Genomic DNA, 21,949 nt, shown 5'->3' with positions numbered 1-21,949 from the left:
TGGCGAAACCCCATCTCTACTAAAAATAGGTGGCACGTACCTGCAATCCCAGCTACTTGGGAGGCTGAGGCAGGAGAATTGCTTGAACCTGGAAGGTAGAGGTTGCAGTGAGCCAGATCGTGCCACTGCATTCCAGCGTGGCAAAAGAGCGAGACCCTGCCTCAAAAAAAAACCTCCCCTCACAAGGAAAATGTTAATTTCTCTTTTTTGTCTCTTCAGTGATTTGTTAGGTTTTTTTCTATTTCTTTCCTTTTCTACCTCCTCTTGCTGTTTCTCATTGTCTTTCTGTGTATCTTAATCATTGTAGTTAATCATCTACTTTTTAAAAGATTTGTCATTACTATGAACTAGAATACCTACAGGCACTGACTGCCATCAGACATCTATCTCCCTGATGTTTGTCATATGCTGAAACAAAATCTATGCTTCTAATAATTTTATTAGATGGAAAAGTTAGTGGTCTTAAGTAATGAGAATATTAACAGGCTACCAATCTGCCCTGTTACAATGAACTTCACAATATGTATCTGCTTCACAAATAGAAACATACAAAAGTGTTTTCTTTACTCCTAAGAAGTTATCGCTTATGGGGAAAAAAAGTTACCTCTATTATCTTTCCAGAATTACCTAAAAATATTTTGCCTTAAAATATGTATTTTTGATACTGAATCTAAAATGATAGTACCCTACCTCGCATCACTCACATGTATTAATTTTGAGTTGATTAAAGTGATAAAATATTTTTTAAAAACCCAACTATACAAGTTTTAGGGGGAAATCTACATAATCTTGAAGTGGGGAAGGCATTTCTAAGTGAAACTCAATATCCAGCAAGCATCAAGGAAAAGAACAAAAGATTTAACCATATCAAATTTTGAAACTTGTAAAATTAAAAGCCTGAAAGAAAATACCTGCACATACGTTATAGACAAGAGGTCCATAACATTTAAAGAACTCCTACAAATCAGTAAGGAAGGCAACCTAGTAAAAAGCGGCAAAGGATAAGAACGAGCAATTCACATAAGAAATAGAAACGGCCTATAAGCGTGTGATAAAAATGTTCATCTTCACTAACAGGAAGAATTGCAAATTTAAAAGGAAATATTTTTTGGCCACAGGATTGACATAAATAAAAGGAAATAACAATTTCTGATGATAGTAACACTCTGATAATAACACTATCTGATGATAGTACAGGGAAATGAATTATCTCAATTCGTGTGATTATATCAGTATAACCATTCTGGATGGCAATTTGAAATGTCCAACAAAATGTATAATGTTCATAATCTCTGACAAAATTATTCTACTTCCAGGTTATCAAGCATCAGAAACAGTTTTACATGTGTAAAAGCATCTCCCACCTTATAGATATATACAAGAATATTCACAACAGCAATTATTTAATAGTGCCAAGTTGGAAACAACTGAATATGTTACATAAATTATGGTACATCCATATACGAAATACTAATACACAGATATTAAAATGAGCAAGAGGTCCATTTGTACTGACGTGAAAAGATCTCCGAGACACATTATGAAGTGAAAGAAGCAAGTTGCAGAACAATATAATATGAGCTTATTTTTGTTTTAATAAAATTCTGATTTTCTTTAAAGGTTTCCCATTTACAACAGAAGCTTTTCTTGATAATCTTTTTGTATGTCCCTGGTCAGATTCTTCTCTTCTCAAATGTAACCAATCTAAACTTCTAATAATTCACTGTAAGCCTCTCATTCCTACCTTCCTCTTCTCAACTGTTTACTTTCCTTTTTCACTAAAAATAATGTGGTTTGGGGATAAACACAGTCATCCTTTGGTCCCAGGGTGTATCCATATGTGTACTAACCCTCATTTTTTCCATCTAGTCTGGGTGAGTAGCCTCATCTGTGCCCTGCATCCCACCCTCCTCCTAGACCATCAAGGACTCTGCTCCTATCCCACTCCCTTTATCTTCTATATCTGCAGTTTCTCCCTCTTTGCCAGTTCATGTGCCTAAGCTAAGAAATATATTAAAACTCTTCCCATATTAAAAAAAGTTCCCTCCAACTTAACTGTACAACTAGCTACTTTCATTCCTTTCATTCTCTGCTTTCAGGGCTAGGCTTTTTAAAAAATTATTCTATTTAAAATGATACATGATAAAAACAGAAAAAAGGATAAAAACTGATGTTACACATGCTACTTTAAAAGATTATGTACTAAATTTAAATATACTGGATTTTAAAAAAGAAAAAGAAGAACTGCTGCTATTCAGGCAAATATTTCTTTTATTCAAGTCATTCTTTTTTTTAGATAGCTTGAGATAAAACTGACATACTATAAACTACATAAATTTAAACTGTGTCATTTTATGTTCTGCCATATGATGTAGTAAAATCACCATCACAATTACAATATTCATCAACAGCCATAAAAAAGAATGAGATCATGTTTTTTTTGCAAGAACATGAAGGGAACTGGAGGCTATCATCCTTAGTACACTAATGCAGAAACAAAAGCAAATACCACATTCTCACTTACAAGTGGGAGCTAAATGATAAGAACTTATTAACACAAAGAAGGAAACAACAGACACTGGGGTCTTGGTGGTAGGAGGGAGGGGAAGGTATAACTATTGGGTACTGGGCTTAATACATGGGTGATGTAATAATATGTACAACAAACCTCCTGTGACACATTTACCTATGTAACAAACCTTCACGTGTACCCCCAAACCTAAAAGTTTTTCAAAAAAGATATTTATCATCCCCAAAAGTTTCCTCATAGCCCTTTTCACAACCCTCTTCCCAGATAACCACTTATTTATAGATTAGTTTGCATATTCTAGAATTATATATAAATGGAATCATGGAATATATACTCTTTTAGCCTGGCTTCTTTCACTTAACATAAGAATTGTGGGATTCATCCATGCTGTTGCATGTATCAATAGTTCCTACCCTTTTATTGTTGAGTAGTTTTCTACTGTATGGTTATAGCACTATTTGTTTATCCATTCACCCATTGATAGACATGTGGGTTGTTTCCTATGAACACTCATCAACAAGTTTTTGTGTGGACATATACTTTGACTTCTCTTAAATACCCAGGAGTGGACTGGTTGGATCATATGTTAGATATACGTTCAATTTCTAAGAAACTGCCAAACATTTTTTCCAAAGTGTTCAAATTATTTTACATTCCCACCAGTTAATTGTGAAAGTTCCCATTCCTTCACATCCTAACATTTACTAATTTTGAATTTTAGCCATTCTAATGGTATGCAGTGGTATTCATCATGGTTTTAATTTTCACTTTCCTAATGATTACTGATAAGCCTCTTTCCATGTTCGTATTTGATATTCATATTTGATATCCACTTATTTGGTAAAGTATCTGTTCAAATATTTTGCCCACTTTTAAGCTTGATATTTAAAAATTTATACTGTCTTAAGTTCTTTGTACATTCCAGTACAAGTCCTATATCGAGTACATGTTTTGCAAATGTTTTCTCTCAGTCTGTTGGTTGCTTCATTTTTAATAACAGTGCTTTTTGAAGAACAAAAGTTTTAAATTTTGATGAAGTCCACTTTACTCATTTTTTTCTAGTTTATATTTTTTGTGTTATATTTTAAAAATCTTTCCCACTCCAAAATCCCTAAGATCTTCTCTTGTGTTTCCTTTTAGAAGTTTTGTAGTTTTAGTTTATATATTAAGATCTGTGATTCGGCCGGGCGCGGTGGCTCAAGCCTGTAATCCCAGCACTGTGGGAGGCCGAGGCGGGTGGATCACGAGGTCAGGAGATCGAGACCATCCCTGGCTAACATGGTGAAACCCCGTCTCTACTAAAAATACAAAAAACTAGCCGGGCGTGGTGGCGGGCGCCTGTAGTCCCAGCTACTCGGAGGCTGCGGCAGGAGAATGGCGTGAACCCAGGAGGCGGAGCTTGCAGTGAGCCGAGATCGCGCCACTGCACCCCAGCCTGGGCGACACAGCGAGACTCTGTCTCAAAAAAAAAAAAAAAAAAAAAAAAAAAAGATCTGTGATTCATTTCAGGTCAACTTTGTGTACTGTATGAGGCAAAGGTTGAGGTTCATTTTTTAAAAACATGATTCTCCCATTGTTTCAGCACTATTTATTGAAAAGAATATTCTTTCCCCACTGAATTTCTCTGATATCTTTGCAAAACACTATCTCTATGTGTGAATTTGTTTCTATACTCTACTCTGTTTCAATGATTTGTCACCTTTACACCACACCTCTTAGAATACTAATCCTTTATGTTTTGAAATTGAATAGTACCAACTTGGTTCCCCTTTCTCAATATTGTTTTGGGTATTTAGATTCTTTGAATTTCCATGTAACTTTAGAATCAGCTTCAATTAAATATTTAAAAACAGCATGCTTGGGTTTTTACTTTAATTACATAAAATCTATACATCAATTTGGGGAGAAGTGACATGTTAAGTCTTAAATTTATGGATCTAGTTTATCTCTCACTTATACTGATCTTTCATTTCTCACAACAATATTTTGTAGTTCTCAGTGTACGGGTCTTACATATTTTTCAAATTTATCCCTAAATTGTTCATATGTTTTTGATGCGACTCTAGTACTGATTTTAATTTCAAATTGTTCATTGCTGATACATAAAAATTCAATTGATCTTGTATCCTGCAACTTTGCTAATCTTTCTTATTAACTCTAGCAGCTTTTTTTGTAGATTCCATAGGGTTTTCTACAAGAATTATCATGTCATCTGTGAACAAGACAGTTTTACTTCTTTCCTTTCCAATGTGACTGGCTTTTATTTCTTCTTCTTGCCTTACTGCACTTGTTAGAACCTCTAGCACACTGTTAAATAGAAATAACAATCATTATTTGCTGGGTAACATTCATACATTCTCCAGCATATACAGAAACAAAAAATATATATATATATCTAAGAAGAATTTTAAAATAATACGATGATATTACAAATACTACTTAAAAATACCATGTATTGAATTTAGGATTACATGATTTTAACGGAAAAAAAATAACAAGCGAAACCAAAACTGATTAACTTTAGGCAAATATTTCTTTACTTCAAGAAATATTACTCCTAAGTAATCTAAAATTTAGGAAATAGGATATGAAAAATGCAGAGTCTGGAATTCATATTGTCAAAATTACTAACACATTCTGATCTATAACCATAATTTCCAAGGTTGTCTTAGTTTTACGTATAGTTTCAATGTTCACGTCTGTCTACTCTTTTGTTTGAATTCATCTTTTGGTTGACTGGACTTTGCCATTCAAGTTTTTTGTTTTGTTTTTTAAAGGAGTTCAAGGCTGTTAAACTTCCTAAGTTCTTGCACACTTGAGAATATGACTGTTGCCTTGACACTGAAAGGACAGCTAGACCACATTAGAGATTCTCGGGGCATACTTTCTTTCCCTCAGAACTTTGTAAATGATATTCTATGATCCTTTGGCAATGAAAATCACCGTGAAGAGACTGGAGATAGCCTAAAATGTTTCTCTTCATTCGTAATTTTCTGTTTCTTTTGAGTGTCTCCAAAAATTAACTTTTTTCATCCTTAGGGTGTAGTAACTTTACCAGCATATGTGTGGGTGTTGATTATTTTGCACGGTTTTTCTGAGATCTTCTACGTCCTATTCATCTGCTGACAAAGATCTTTTTTTTTCTTAGAGATAGGGTCTTGCTCTGTCTCCCAGGCTAGAATAAAGTGGTACAATCAGAAAATTTTCTTGTTATTGATAAATCTCTTGTCTTTAATCCATTTGTTCTGTTCTCTTTTTTCAGGAACACCAATTTTATATCTATTTCCTTTTTCATATGTATTATCTTCTTCATAATAATTTTTAGATCATTCTTTTTCTATTTTGCCTTATGTGATTCCCTCAAGCTTATCTACCATGCATTCAGTCAATTTAACAAATATTTGTTAGAATGAGTGCTAGGCACAATTCCTGGCACTAGAAATATAGCTGCAAACTATAAAGAGAAAAAATTTCAACCTTCTCAAATTCAGAGACAGAAACAACAAAAAACAAGAACTTACCAGGAGGTAACAAAAGGAAGAAGAGAAAGTTACTGTTTAATGGGTACAGAGTTCATGTTGGGGATGAAAAAGTTTTGGCACAGATAGTGGTGATGGTTACAGAACACTGTGAATTTATTTATTGCCACTGAAATGTACACTTGCAAATGGTTAAAAATAAAAAGGTATATATTATACATATTTTACCATAATAAAAATATATAAAAATTTTTAAAAGGGTTTAGGAAGAGGAAGAAGCTAAGGTTAGTAGGAGACACTGAACTATGAATTTAGTAGCAATTAAAACAGAAAGACTTGGGGGAAAAAACTAAAAACCCAAAAAGCAACAAAACAAAAAATTTCAGGCTTCATAATACTTAAGTTCTAGTGGACTACAATATCCCTGACTTTGTCTGTTTATTAATTATCTTACATTTGTTTCTAATAGGGCTTTCATTTTTGTAATTTTTTTGCTTTCTTTTATTTTTCTGAGTTCACTTAACTCACTGTTCTTCTTTTTCTTCTTTGAGCATTTTGTCTCAATCTCACTCTTTCTCCCTGTAAGAGATTCTATTATCTTTAATTTCCTTGACACTATGGAACACTGTTTTAAGTTTTTCTGAAGTTCTTTGAGTAATTTGTCTTGTGATATTTATTCTTAATCTACATTTGTTCTTGTTGTCAGTTTATTTTAATGCAATGTAAAATCTCTCCTATAAATTGTCTTCTTCCTGTGACTTTTGTGATGTCACTCTCCTAATTTTAATCTTCTGTTCTTTCCTTAAAAAGTTGTTCCTCCCCACCAATTCACCTTTCACTGTGCTCACACACTCTACCTTCTTGGTGAATATATCACTTACTTATATGCTGGTAATAAATCACTTACTTTCAATGAAATTGTCTCCAGTGTCTACAACAGTGCCAGATCTATACAAAAAGCTCAATAAAAACATGTTCAGAGAATAACTCCCGAGTCTACATTTCCATCTTGCATCTTATTCCTATACTCCATATGGTCTAACTCAGCAGGTCTAAATTTTAACTCACAGGCTCTCCTATTACCTTGCCTAACTCAAAAAATGGTAACAATATGAAATAAATAAATCTATTCTGCCTCTAGTAGCTCCCATCGGGAAGAATTATGTTACCATTTGTTAAATTATGAAGACAGAATCTGAACATCATCCTTGACTCCTTCCATTCACTCCCGTTTCATTTTTATGTTCCGTGTGGCTACATAATGGTCTCATAGTTGAGTTTAATATCAGGAGGTGGTCATGAATTATTGGCACTCTCTAGCTCAATGGCTCTTAACTGGAGGTTAATACCCACCAAACTCCCATCCAGGAAATTTGGGAATGTGCCAAGCCTTCTGGTGGTCAAAATTAATGGGGCACTACAGACATTTAGTGGTTGGGGACCAGAAAGGCTAAATGCTGAACAACTGTGTCAGAAGACACATTAAAAACTCTCTAGCCTAAATGCCAAAAATGCCAAAATATCATAGAAATGATGCATCTAGCTATTTTTTAAGCCACAAGATGGCAATAAACTGCAAGAAAGTCCTAAAAGATGTGGTTAAAAAGAAACACGTAGTTTCCAAACATCTAAACAGGAAAAAAAAAATACTTTTTTAAAAACTGAAAATGATGACAAACACTTTTGAATGAACCAATGTATTCCAATTTTTATTTGTAATGGAGATAATGGGTAATTCCAAACAGATTACCAAAGTGGCACAAAATTTCCTACACTACTGCCAGAAACCTCATTCTGCTAAAAAGAACATGCCTAACAAATTCTTCATTTTTTAGTTATTTCATCTCTTAGAAGGTCAAGTAAACAACAGTGGCAATAGCATGCTATATAATCTTTGTCCTGTAAAGACAGCCAGCCAAATAGCTCTGGTGCCAGTTGAAGAATTAGGTCAGACATCAAATACCTTTAAAAAAAAAAAACTAGAAATAAGTGGTGGCCCATAAAACAGTAAACTTCATTTTCTTGAGTGGCTTATGAATTAGCCCCTAAGGCAATTTAAAAATGTTCTAAGGAACTGAAATAAATAAGAACCACTAATATCTTCCATGGTGACAATGTTAAAATAAAATATTCTCAGACTAAGTTTTGGTATCCTTATTTAAGAAACCAATTATTTGATTGTCATTCCTTTCAATAATATGCTTATTTTGAATGGCTTACAATATATTCTATGTTCCACAAAATACACCTAAATAGTGAGGTATAATTAAATCTCTACTTCCTAACAGAGACAGTGTAAAAGTCTACAAGTTACGATCACTGTACTCTAAAACCAAATTGCCTGGGTTCAAGTCTTGAGTCTAACTTCTTAGATGTATAACCTTGGGCAAGTTACATAAACCCTTTGTGGCCTTGATTTTCTCATCTGTAAATGCAAGTAAAGAGCACCTACTTCACAAAGCTGTTGTGAAGATATAAAGAGGTGACACATATCAAGGACAGTAGTCTGGCATATAAAAAACATTCAATAAATGTTAGCAGTATTTGCTGTTCATTATTTTATTATTTACTCATTTTTGGTTTTAAAAATTTATGCTAGTATAGGAATTCCTTAGGTCAAGACTGAAGACGATATTAGATCTTAAACCCAGCAACCCCATCTTATATCATAGTATCTACAGGATAATGACCTCTGGAGAAAGAATCCTAAACGAGTGCATCTCACTAGCTATCATGGCTCTATAGGCTCCGGATATATATATTTTAGCTATGCTCCAACTATTTAATTGCTTTCCAGTTTCTTTAAAAATGTGTGCAGATCCTTGCAGGTCATATCTTACTCAATGTCTATAGCTTATGCAGCTATAACACTCTCTCAGGGCACACTTGCATTGCAGTGCTGCAGATGCACCTGACTCCAATTTTTTGCAAAGTGTATTAATAAACAGACACTGAAGTGTTGGCCTTGATGGTCATCACTGAAACATTCAAAGTTAAGATATTATTGATAATATGTGGGTGATTCCTCTTATATTTCAAGATTAGATCCCTGGTCTACATCTTTCCTAAACAAATTAAGAATGTAATTCCAACAAGTTAAGATGACCAAAAGAAAAAATATCAAAGAATTTAACTTTTTCCTATGTCTAAGTGTGGTGGGGTTATACTAGTGCTTACTAAGGTTCTCCTTTCCTTCCTGGGTGTATAGAAGTCTGGAAAAATTATATATCTATGACATTATTTTATATATATACATATTGTATATAAATGTGTGTGGTGTGTGTGCATGTATGTTTGTCACTGCATATATATATACACATACATATATGTATATATACACATACATAAACACACACATATATGCATATATACACATAAACACACATATATGTATATATACACATACATATACATATATATGTTTATATGCACATACATATACATATATATATGTTTTCATTCACAGTTCCTGGCTGTCAATGCCCACAGCCTTTGTTACTTGTTAAGCAGTCAAAACCAAAAACATACCTTTTATTAAAGTATTTGGCCTTTTGTCCCTGGTTCCTGAAGCAGCTTCAGACCAGCTTCAGTGATAAAGGTGAAAGACAGTCATTTGTTAATATTCAAGTACTTTAGGCCTCAGAAGCAGGCCTCAGAAAACAGAATCTCTCTCTCTAATCTTCTCTTGCCATCCTTTCACATGCTCCTTTTTCCTCCCCATGGTAGGCCATAGGAACTAAAAATACACTCTAATTTTCTCCCACCTTTCTTACTGCTGGCCATAAGGAAATTCTCTGACCTACCTTGTCTGTCTGTAGGTCATAAGAACCCCATTTCCGAAGGGGACCTGCCTCAAACTGAGGAGAAAGGAATGTTCCACAGAGAGGCCAAAAAATTTGAACGGACAGAACTTCTTGGGTTTCCACACTCTGTCTATTCGTATTAGATCGTACCCTTTTTGTCAAATCACATTTCTTCACAGTTGTCCATGATTCAACCATGACTATCCAATGAAACCTCCATAAAAGGCCCAAGAGGACAGGGTATGGAGAGCTTCCAGATAAACACATGGTGGTTACTAGGGGGTCGTGCATCCACCGAGGCCATAGAAAGTCCATGCCCTTTCTCCAATATCTTGCCCTTTGCATCTCTTCATCTGTATCCTTTACAATATCCTTTATAATAAAGTGGTAAACTTAAGTGTTTCCATGAGTTCTGTGAGCCACTCTAGGAAATTAACTGAACCCAAGGAAGGAGGTCAAGGGAACTTCGATTTATAGTCAGTCAGTCAGAAACACAGGCAAAACAACCTGGGACTTGTGATTGGCATTGGAAGTAGAGCTCAGTCTTGTGGAACTGGGCCCTCAACCTGTGGGATCTGATACTATTTCCAGGTAGACGGTGTTGGAATTGAACTGGAGGACACCCAACTGGTGTCTGTTGCAGAAGTGATTGTTTGCTTGCTGGTGGGGAGAAATCCCTACACATTTGGTCATGGAAGTGTTCTGTGTCGATTGTTGTGTGAGGGCAGAAGAAAAACAGTTTGTTTTTAATACAATGTCCCAGACCTTTCTATTAGGCAGGGCCTTGTGCCTTGTTTCAGCCTATAAAATATAAGTGGTAGCGAAATGATCACTTCTGGGTTGAGCGATGTAAGACTCCTCCCTGTTGCCATATCCACATTCTCTGTTTCCTGGACAACACATACTGAGACAGTGGCTTCATAAAATGGAGGGAATCTGGATGCTGAGTCACAGGATGAAAGAGCCACCAATGATCCATGTTAGTCCTGGCATGAGAAAGAAACTTGCTGTGCTATGCAAATGAGATTTAGAAGTTTGCTCCTGCAGCATAACTTAGACTAGTCTGATAAATGTACAGAGGTACTTCATTTTCCTGCCTACACACTACCAAGTAACAACAGGGGTAAAGGAAGTGGGAGAAAATACGTACAAGGGGGCAGAAGTAAAGGAAGACCTGGAGAATGCTGGAAATCTCTGAAAAATGAGGAAGAAAAGTAGAAATACAGTAAGATAGCAAATCAATTTTACTTATGAAGTCCTAGGTTTATCATTTGGCACCTTTGTTCTGGCCTGGAGACATCTTTGCATACAGACAAAAATATTCCAAGAGCAATTCTTACCTTCGTAACTGAGCATTCTCACTTCTTAATGGTTGCATGGCCAGTGCTATCTCAACTTGAATATCTGTGTTTCCACTTACTGCTGGAAGTACAGATATACATGCCTCCATTTCTGTAACCAACCTCTGAATTTCTGAATCCTCTATAAAAGGAAACAGAAATGAGTAAAATCAATATTACATTTTTGGACAAGATTATTAGTATATATTACTAAAAAAGAAAATCTTTATAGATATGTACTTTCTTGTTATAAATTCAACTCAATTATTTATAAATCTATTATACAGGTTCCATTTTTCTCTTTCATGCTGCTGGTATTTGCTTCCTCAGAATTCTAAAGAAATTAAGTTCAGTAAACTAAAGATTAATCTTAAATCACAGGATTATTACATACGTGATTTTTTTTTTTTTTTTTTTAGTTCAGGAGTCAAGTAGGAATGTGACTTACACAAATCTCTTAGTCCATACTTACCAAGGGCCACAGTGGACTCCTATGATTGCTATAGGGTTTCCTATAATTGGTTATAGTATTAACATTTATAATACAACCTTTGATCCTAGCATAAGCAAACAGTTTACTTTAGGGGGTTAATATGGCAAAATATTGAGTGAGGGTCCGCTAAGATAGTTTCATTATTTAATTTTCTAAAGTAGATTGAACACAAGCCGCCACATCTCATTTCATGTGACATCAAAAGGTTGTTAATAATTGTGGAGAGTGGATGTTTTTGAAGACTGCAAACAGACACAGGCATGGAAGGTAGATATTAATTCTTTTGCCTTTTATCTTTGCCCCTCATTCCCATTCATATTTACTATGGGCTAAAAGTACTTAAAATTATTTATTAATTATCTGATAACCAACAGGTTGAAAGTATACTCTAAGTTACAAAATGTATTCAGTTTCACAGATATTTTAACATCCTGATGAAAAGTACATATACACAGTAAACAACTGTGTTCAATTATCAAGCAGTCTTCTACCAATTTTTATTTATTTATTTAGAGACGGAGTCTCGCTCTGTTGCCCAGGCTGGAGTGCAGTGGTGCAATCTCGGCTCACTGCAACCTCTGCCTCCTGGGTTCAAGCGACTCTCCTGCCTCAGCCTCCTGAGTCGCTGGGATTGCAGGTACTAGCCATCATGTCTGGCTTTTGTATTTTTGTAGAGATGGGGTTTCACCATGTTGGCCAGGCCGGTCTTGTACTCTTGACCTCAGGTGATCTGCCTGTCTCGGCCTCCCAAAGTGCTGGGATTACAGCTGTGAGACACTGCACTGGCCTTCTAGCAATCTTTCGTAGAGCAGTTTCACTCATAGGCTTTGGAGGCTGGGACCTGGGCTCCACCACTGTCTGGAGCTATAACCTTGGTCAAGTATTTAACTCATTTTTTTAAAACAAATTAATCTTTTTGTAAAAAATTATTTATTTAAATCAACAAAGAAAAATTGTATAAATTTATCATGTACAATATGTTTTGAAATATGTATACATTGGGATGGTTAAATAGAGCTAATTAACATATGTATTACCTCACATATTTATCGTTTTTTATAGCAAAAACACTTAAAATCTACTCTCTCAGTAATTTTTAATAAAATATTGTTATTAACTGTAGTTATAATGTTATATAGTAGATCTCTTTAACTTATTCCTCCTACCTAATTGAAAGTGTGTATCCTTTGACCAGCATCTCAGTTACTTAACTCTTGAAACCTGGTTTCTTCATGGTTAAATGGAGATAAAAACAGTACCTTACAGGATTGGTGAGAAGATTAAATGAGGTACTGTTTCTCCAAGTCTCAGTTTCCTCATCAGTAAAATGGGAGTGGTAACAGTACCACATAGGGCTGCTGGGAGGATTAAATGAGATAATGCACATAAAACACTTAGCACTGTGCTGGACACATGGTAAGTGTTCAATAAATGACAGCCAATAGTATTATTATTACCATGATTATGTATCTGATTGTGAAAATGGTAATAAGTTGAAGGCTGAAAACACAGCAATTTTAATATACTAAATCTCTGGTTTAATGGTGCTACATTCATATAGCATTTTAAGATTTTTTGTCTGCAAACGTTAGGTATTCAATCAATGCTTCCACAATCAATTACTGTGTTTTCTAAGATGACAAAACTGTAACTCATTTCAAGCAAAAGTCATTACTATAGAATACATATACAGAATGGAAACAAATGAATATAATCTGGCTTAGAAACATTTCTCTTAAGAAAAAAAGTCCTAAAAATAAACTGAAAAGGGCATTAAGAAGGTATGGGTTACTTCTCAAAGCGAGATTTGTTAAACAACCTAACAGCTGGCTATTAAAGAAATGACAGGAAGGAATTCTCTGCATCTTTTTAAAATAGAAAGAATAATCAGTCTACTCAGGAAGTTAATCATTTATAGGCGTTCTCTAATTAAAATTTTTATCTGTATAAGTTCTCTTTGTTGAATCTTTTCAAGGTCTATTACCAAGTAGAATAAATACACACTTGCAAGCAAAACACTGAATGTTTGATATTCTCAAACACATTTGAAATCCACAGGAAAGAAGGGATCAAAACCTTAAAAAATAATACAATAAGTAGAACTCATTTTCTTACTAGCTCAAAACACAGTTCTATGGAAAACACCACAAACTCCATTTAAATGATAGCTAAATAATATGACATTGCTATTTAGTATAACACTATACACACTACAGAAAATTATAAGTCCCATCTACCTTGTTCTGCTACCAGGGCCTTGAGCTCTCCCAACAAATATTTTATAATTCTAACTTTTTCAGCTGTCTCATTCACATTTTTTGCCTTCTGTACATCCTTGACTGTTTTTGTATCTCGCACACGTATGTTTAAATCCTTTCTTTCACTTGTGGTCTCTCTAATTTTCTCTCTGGCACATTTTTCTTCATTAGTGGCCAAGAAAGCTGGTTGTGACTGAGTAGGGCTTTGGTGTGTCTGACTGTCCAGATGTGTTTCTTTTCCATGAGCTCGAAAAAGAGACAAATATGTTTGAAAACATTTTAGTAGGTCTGTTTCCTTATGAACTCCTTGTTGTGGCGGAATTCCATTAACAAAGCCCAGTTGCTGCAATGTTGGAACAGCTGATATGTCAGTTTTGGGCAGACTACATGGAACTCCAGGACTGATATTAAATGAATTCCTTAGAATATCAGTACAGGTTGCAGAAACTGTTTTACCTTGTGATGCAAACTGACTGTCACCATCAGTTTGAACTTCCTAAAGAAAGAGAAAAACAAGTCTTCAGAAGTATGAGCACTCATTTGTAGGTATCAATTACAACAAACTCAAATATATGAAATATATTTATTAAAAGTTTATTAATATATTTGTTTTGCGAATATTTAATAAGTAGTTACTACTATATTTTGAGAATATACTGTAGTCTGTGTAACTACTCCCATACGGTTAGACATTTAAGTAACAGCCAGTTTTTCACTGCCGAAACATCTCTGTAAATATGTTTGTGCAAAAGCTTATTGTATGTTTGAATTTATTTTTTTATGATGTAATTTCCCAAAGTGGACTAATTTTTGATGCTTTTAAACCATCTGTGGTATTTGTAAACAGTCTATTTTAGTCATGGTCTTGTAATGCTCCCATATTACAGGGTAAACTAAGCTTTAAAAAACAAGAATCTTTATTGTACTGAGGAAAAAATCCAACTTACTTACTTTGAAGCTAAAAATATTAGTAAGTTTCTGATATTAGAAACTTGCTTATTAATAATAATACTAATTATAACAAACTCAAATATATGGTTACTACTCCTAACCATATAGTAGTTACATAGACTATGGTATATCCAGAAAATACAGTATTAACAAGTTATTAAAAATTCACAAAGGGTATATATTAATAAACATGTTTTAAATAAAGTATTAAGTGAAAGAAGCAGTATATAAGACTGCATAAAGTTTACTTATAACTTTATTTTAAAAGGAAAGCAAAGTTAACAAATACAAACCAGAAACTAAAACCTGTACAGATGATTAAACGATTGGAAAGAACTCTATCAGCGTGTTAAAAGGAGTTGTACTTGGGTGGTCAGTATGGTTGATTTTTTTTCCCCCTACTGATCTCTTTCCCTCTTTCTCCTTCATTATTGTCTTCTTCATTATTGTCATTAAAACATAGGTAAAACTTTTCTTTCTTTTTTTGAGACACAGTCTCACTCTGTAGCCCAGACTGGAGTGCAGTAGCATGATCTCACTCACTGCTAACTCCCCCTCCTTGGTCCCGGTTCAAGCAATTCCTGCCTCAGCCTCCCAAGTAGCTGGGATTACAGGCATGTGCCACCATATCCAGCTAATTTCTGTATTTTCACTAGAGATGGAGTTTCACCACGTTGGCCACGCTGGTGTTGAACTCCAGACCTCGTGATCCACCCACCTCGGCCTCCCAAAGGGCTGGGATTACAGGCCTGAGCCACTGTGCCTGGCCATAAATAGGTAAAACTTTTATAGCAAAAAATAAATAAATAAATAAATAAATAAATAAATAAACAACTGATCTTTAAATCCTAGTGCATTAAGTTACAATCAATAAATTCAACAGTCCTTCCCGAATGACTGCTATAAGTGAATAGTTACTTATGTAGTATACAAACTGTACGCACAGAATGAACCTGTGGAGGGCAGGGTGGCCGCTGAGGTGACCAGACTGGGGTGGAGGTACATAAGCCATAACTAGAATGAGGAGTTGCCTGAGATTCTGTAAGTAAGAGGGAGAAAAAATCAATCACATATCCTACTTTTTATACAATAACCAAGCAATTTAATTAGAACTTACACTCATGATTTTTAAACAGCATTCATACTCACCAGCGTGAGATAAAGCATGGCATGGTACAGCAGGAATTCCATTAGGGATGTTCTTTGAAGTCAAGTCATTCATCAGTGACATCTGAGTCTGCACATGCTCACAGAGGGCTTGGTATATTATGGGTGAATACATTCTATAATGATCTTGCAATGACCAATTTTGTTCTAGGTCTGATGTGTCTCTTTCACTTCTAGCAGAAGCTTCATTAGGTATCGGTTTCTTATTATCTGAAGATGCTAATGTGGAAGAAGAAAAAAAGTTCTTGAAATATGATTCTTCAAAAATTCTTACCGTAAGATTTTAAGAGAAGAAAGGGCTCTCAGAAGTAGTACAATTCATCACATACTTCATAGAAGGGCTTTACCACTTTCCCCAGTCAAAAATCATCTATACTAATTCTTACAATTCCCATTTTTTTATGCTACTTGCCATGTGTAAAACCTCTCCTTCAATTTTAACACTTCTTTTAAGGGAGTTATATTATCCCTAAAGTCCAATCAAACTCCTTCACCCTGTTCCTCGTCAGTTCATGTTGTCAAGGGAAAATGGAATAGGAAAGAGAATAGTTGGTACAATTCTGATGCTTTGGGTCCTCAAAAACAAAACAAAACCAATCAAACAAACAAAATCTTAGCCTGGCATTTAAAGTTTTCCAAAGCTTGACCACAACCTACTTTTCCAACTATTGTCCATCACCCCCAACTCAAATTTTTCATTTCAGCCAGGCCAATTTAGTTACCCAACAAGCTTTTTTCACCTTCCAATAACATTGTTCATGATGAACCATTCCTTCCAATCCAATTCTAACCACTCACCAAGGCTCATCTGAGTTTCCTTCTTCCATGAAACCTTTTGCAATCCAATCATTCCAGTCTAGTGACTACTCTTCACCACCCCAGAGCACATATTGTCTATACAAATCATATGCCACTGACACACTGCCTTATTGCTTATCTTTCATCCTCCTGCCTTTCTGACTAAACCGTAAGTTTCTTTATGCAGGGCTGTACTTCATTATTTCGTCTGACAGAGCCTAGTATTAGTCTATGAACAAGGTAGAATTAACGAAGTATTAACAAAGTAATAAGTAAAAAATAACAAAGTTTTCTACATAGCACTACCTATAGATTGGTATAACAATCTGAAATCTATTTCCCTAATTTGATCCCCTTCCCAAATGTTTTTTTAAAACACTATTAACAGAAATGAGAATATTCTGGTAAATCACAGGTTATCAGTATACAAAACAAATTTAGAAAAACATATGGCTAATTGTCGCACCTACCAAAGCTAAACATACATATATCTATGACATAACAATTCCACTCCCAGGTATACACCAATAGAAATGAGTGCTTATGTCTACTGAAAGACACGTACAAGACTGTTCACAGCAGCTTGATTTGCAGTAGCCCAAAGCTGAAAACACCAAATAGCCACGAATAGCAGAAATGGATAAACTGTGGTATACTCACAGGCTGGAATACTATACAGCATTAAAAAAACAACAAAGTACTGATATATACAACTACCTGGATATTTAATACGCATCAGGCTGAGTGAAAGTAGTCAAACACAAGGGCGCATAGTGTTCAATCACATTTAGAGAAGTCCTCAAACGTAAAAGTCACAAATGGAAATAAAAGTCAGGAAAATGGTTACACAGGGATGAGGGTCTAGGTGATGGTGAGGGTACTGACAGGGAGGGAGCCCTGCAGGGTGCTAAAAATTTTCTATATCTTGATCTAGGTGGTGGCTACAGGGGTGTATACATATGCAAAAGTTTATTGAGATTTATGTACCTTAAAATTAGTTATGAAAAGTATTCCTTATTTTTTAAAAAAACAAAATAATTAAAAATTTAAAACTAGAGAATCCCTCAAATATACAGTTTATTGAAAATAAAAACATTACTAAAAGCATAAAACTTCCATGTAAAAGCAAAAACAGAAAAAGTTAAAGGCAGATTAAATACTATAACCGGTGAAAATAGAAAAAAAATTAAAGAAAAATACTTAATATTTGACTATGAAAATGGCTGAAGATATCAGATGCTTTCCTTTTGACTTGGGGTATGTTTCCTTTTGAGATGATCTATTCCTATGAATGTACTTTCCAGACCTAAATACAAGCTTTAACACTTATTAGCTGAGTAACCTTGGGCAAATTAACTTCTCTTGACCTCTTTTTCTTCATCAGAAAAATTGTAATAATGCCTATTTTATAAGATTATTGCGAGATATAAATGAAGTAACATTTGTAAATTTCTTAAATCAATATCTAGCACACAGTAAAAACTCAATGTTAAATATCACCAAATAGCTGCACTCTTACAATAGACAAGCAAATATATCATATTCATAAATCATGCTATCTGATGTCAGTAATAAACCTCTGAACATGTCCCCTCTGAGATTATTAAAATCAAAAGTAATAAGAGTTACCTTCACTATCTGAACAGATCAGCTCAAACAAAACTGGTTAATAAACTTCTATAAAGCAAATACTATTTCTTACTGGAAATACAATTTTATAATAAGTCAAATGGAAAAGCCCTCTAAAATATTTTAACTTTGAAATCCAAAATGATAGAGGGCGAGATCATAGCCCATGACCATCTAGCATACCACAAGTCCTTTCCTCTTGATTCCTGGGTCTTTTCTTCTGCTCTTGGATTTCCTCTGGTCCTTAAGAATTGGCTAGTTTGAGGAATTCTCAGATTTCACACACAGGTCACAGCATCAGGCCCTCATTTACTTTCTTTTCAAGGCATGGTTTTCACGGTCTCTAATAAAGCTAAGCTACATTATGCCTCAGCCAGCAGATGTCATCAACTAACAAATTAATAAATTCCAAACCTATTTCTTAAAAATCAAAGCCTTAGAACTAAAATGACTTCTTTTGCTCCTTTATAAACTCAAGTCCACACAAAACTCTACTGATAATGTTGAGTAACTTTACTTAACAATATGAAGTCTTAAAGCAAACAATCCAAGTTAGAAACCATAAGGGAAAGACTGCAGTTATATGACTACTACAGAATTTTAAAATAAAACTAATGACCAAATGAGTCTGTTATTACGCAAATACAAATGAAGTATATTTTCTTGCTCTTGTTAATTACACCAACACACTCTACATGAAAATTTTAGCTATTGGTGTGGTAATATGTTTAAGTGATATCAGGTGATAACTAAAATTCACGAAAGGAATGTATTCATTTACTCAATCCACAAAACTTTTTTAGTCCCTGAAGTCTAGCTGCTGTGCAAGCACTGTCTGACAGGAAGTTATTCCTGCCACTCGAATACAGAACACACATCCAGTGCAGGTAAGAGCCAGTGGATGCCTACTATCAATTGAAAGATGTGAGAACACCTGGCCTTTATGAGGGGCAATCAATGCTCAAAGGATTTTTGCCTGTGGTTGGTTTAGTTCCCCAAGATGAAGACAGCAATATATATTACTAAAAGCAAAATCATGAAAGTATTCAACACAGTTATCACATGTAAAAGCTCCTTATTTAAAAAATACGTATTTTATTTAATGCCAGAGTACTCTCAAAAAAGCTCAATACAATTCTGGAAGGGTTTCTCTGCCTCCTTACTCCCAGAATGCATCATGGTGTGCTTACCTGACTCCATAGGCATTCAATGATTGGGTAGGTCTCAGATAGAAAGTACATGAGGGGGCCATTCCCCAGAAGACAGTTAACACAAAATAGCAAGATAATGTGTGTTAAAAGTAAAATAATACATGGATACTAGTTAACATACTGTAATAGACTGCTTAAAGTTCTTTATGATTACCTCATTTGGAGAGAGATGGTAAACAGAACAAGTGATGAGCTTGGATTTTGTGTATTGTTGAGCATTGTGGTAACAGAGCAAAATCTTGTATTATTGGTTAACAGCTGCCAACCACATACACACATACAATTAGGAACTAATTTCTAATATTGCAACCCTAAAGAAGATAGTCCTGTGGAACTAGGTCCTTCCTTCTGATTAAGAAAATATGGGAGAAACAACAATAGGAATATTGCACCCTGATCACAGGCCAGAACTGCTGATTCGGCTGTAATCCAAATAAGAATTTAATGCTATGGACTCAGAAAGCCAGAATCTTCCATCTGCCAATCCAAATCCACCTCTACTGGTCTTTCACCCTGCTCTCCCTGGAATGCTGATCTATGTGGGCTGCAAAGAGACAGTCCTTCAATATGTCTTGCTGTATATACCAAAAAAGCAAGGCTTTGACCTAAACTCCTTACCTGGGCCACTTCTCAGGGTTGTGTTTGCAGTGAGCAACCTTGAAGGATGAGGTAAGGTTTCCCTCTGGGACAAGTACAGGCTTGATTACTGCTTACTATCAAAGTGACCGATTCCCCAAGCTCAGTGTTCCTCAGCTGCAACCTAAACCTGTGCATCCATATGGGTCCACCGTATCACCCCAACGGGAACTAGGGTGAATAAGAACCAACACAATATGCTGATGCACATACTGCTGCCTGTGCTGTGAGTAACAAAGTCCTTCGTCTCTGATCCAGTAGTCTTGTCTTCTGCTAGCATCCATGACACAGTAAGACTAGCTTACTAGCTCGTGAGAGTCAAATCCCAGACCTGATATACATCAGTAAGGCTTCAGTTGGGTTCAATCCAATTGGAGTCTTGGCATATCAAGGAAAGGAAGAAGCATGAAGTCAGGATATACACTTATTCCTGCTCCCCTTCTATGAGGCCACCTTGGGCTGACTTCGTCCTTTCAATGAAGCTCACTGCTCTTCTCAAGGTAGCATAGTCTACAAACAGTATCTCTTTCTAGATTCAGTAATCTTTCTCTCTCCTAATCCCTTATGGTCTAGAGATGGTAACAGCTCTGCTGCTGCTGCTGCTAGCACTAGGCTTGTGCGACCTAGTAGGCAAAACCTGTGGTTTTCCTATACCCTACTCATATCTTTATGAGTCCCTTTGTAAATAAACATAAACCCTCCTCGAATTACCTCAACTTGAGTGCTGCCATCTGTTTCTTGTTGGAACTCTGACTGACAGAAGCAGTTAAGTCAGGGTCCAATAAGCTGATACTGTGACACCCATTGTCAGTCACATACATCGCAAATAATAGTTGCTTGAGGAAAGGTGACCTGGATAAGAAATAACCTGCCTACAGACAAAAAGGAGACTGCTACCACTCCTTTCTTTCTCAATTGCGCCCCAATAAAAAGACCTCTGCTTTAAGAGTTAAGGCCAGGGTTTAGCACTCTTTTTCTTAAAAGGTCAAATAAATATTTTAGGTTCAGCAGGCCAGATGATCTCTGTCACAACTACTCAACTCTGCCACTGCAGGACAAAAACAGCTAATAAAAACACATTAATAAATTAGCTTGGCTGTATTCTAGTAAAATCTTATTTACAAAATAAAATAACTAAACATTACTTTAAAAACTGGCTATAGTGTGCTGAGCTTAGACCAATGCTATCCAATAGAAATATAATGCAAACCATATATGTAACTTAAAATTTCCAGTAACTGCGGCGGAGCAAGATGGCCGAATAGGAACAGCTCCAGTCTCCAGCTCCCAGCGCAAGCGACACAGAAGACAGGTGATTTCTGCATTTTCAACTGAGGTACTGGGTTGATCTCACTAGGGAGTGCCGGACAATCGGTGCTGGTCAGCTGCTGCAGCCTGACCAGCAAGAGCCTCACCTGCGAAGCGCAAGGCGGAAGGGAATCCCTTCTCCTAGCCAGGGGAACTGAGACACACAACACCTGGAAAATCGGGTAACTCCCACCCCAATACTGTGCTTTACCAAGGGTCTTAGCAAACAGGCACACCAGGAGATTATATCCCACACCTGGCCGGGAGGGTCCCACGCCCACGGAGCCTCCCTCATTGCTAGCACAGCAGTCTGCGATCTAACGGCAAGGCAGCAGCCAGGCTGGGG

The 21,949-nt window shown here is 35.7% G+C and overlaps 1 protein-coding gene across 2 annotated transcripts in view; it reads right to left on the bottom strand.

The window, feature by feature from the left end:
* Positions 1 to 21,949, bottom strand: part of CCDC14 (coiled-coil domain containing 14) — a 54,552-nt gene that overhangs the window by 18,786 nt on the left and 13,817 nt on the right. For both annotated transcript variants that reach the window (XM_011971546.1, XM_011971547.1), the window contains 4 exons: positions 16,004 to 16,240; positions 15,799 to 15,893; positions 13,883 to 14,399; positions 11,153 to 11,294 (listed from right to left, as the gene is read on the bottom strand). In XM_011971546.1, coding sequence (XP_011826936.1) covers positions 11,153 to 11,294; positions 13,883 to 14,399; positions 15,799 to 15,893; positions 16,004 to 16,240 — 991 coding nt within the window. The remainder of the gene's footprint in view (positions 1 to 11,152; positions 11,295 to 13,882; positions 14,400 to 15,798; positions 15,894 to 16,003; positions 16,241 to 21,949) is intronic.

The sequence above is a fragment of the Mandrillus leucophaeus genome, unplaced genomic scaffold (genome assembly GCF_000951045.1).
Source record: "Mandrillus leucophaeus isolate KB7577 unplaced genomic scaffold, Mleu.le_1.0 Scaffold123, whole genome shotgun sequence".
In the NCBI taxonomy this organism is placed as follows: Eukaryota; Metazoa; Chordata; class Mammalia; order Primates; family Cercopithecidae; genus Mandrillus; species Mandrillus leucophaeus.
Note: the sequence above shows the minus strand (reverse complement) of the source record. Positions and strands in the feature narration are given on the sequence as shown.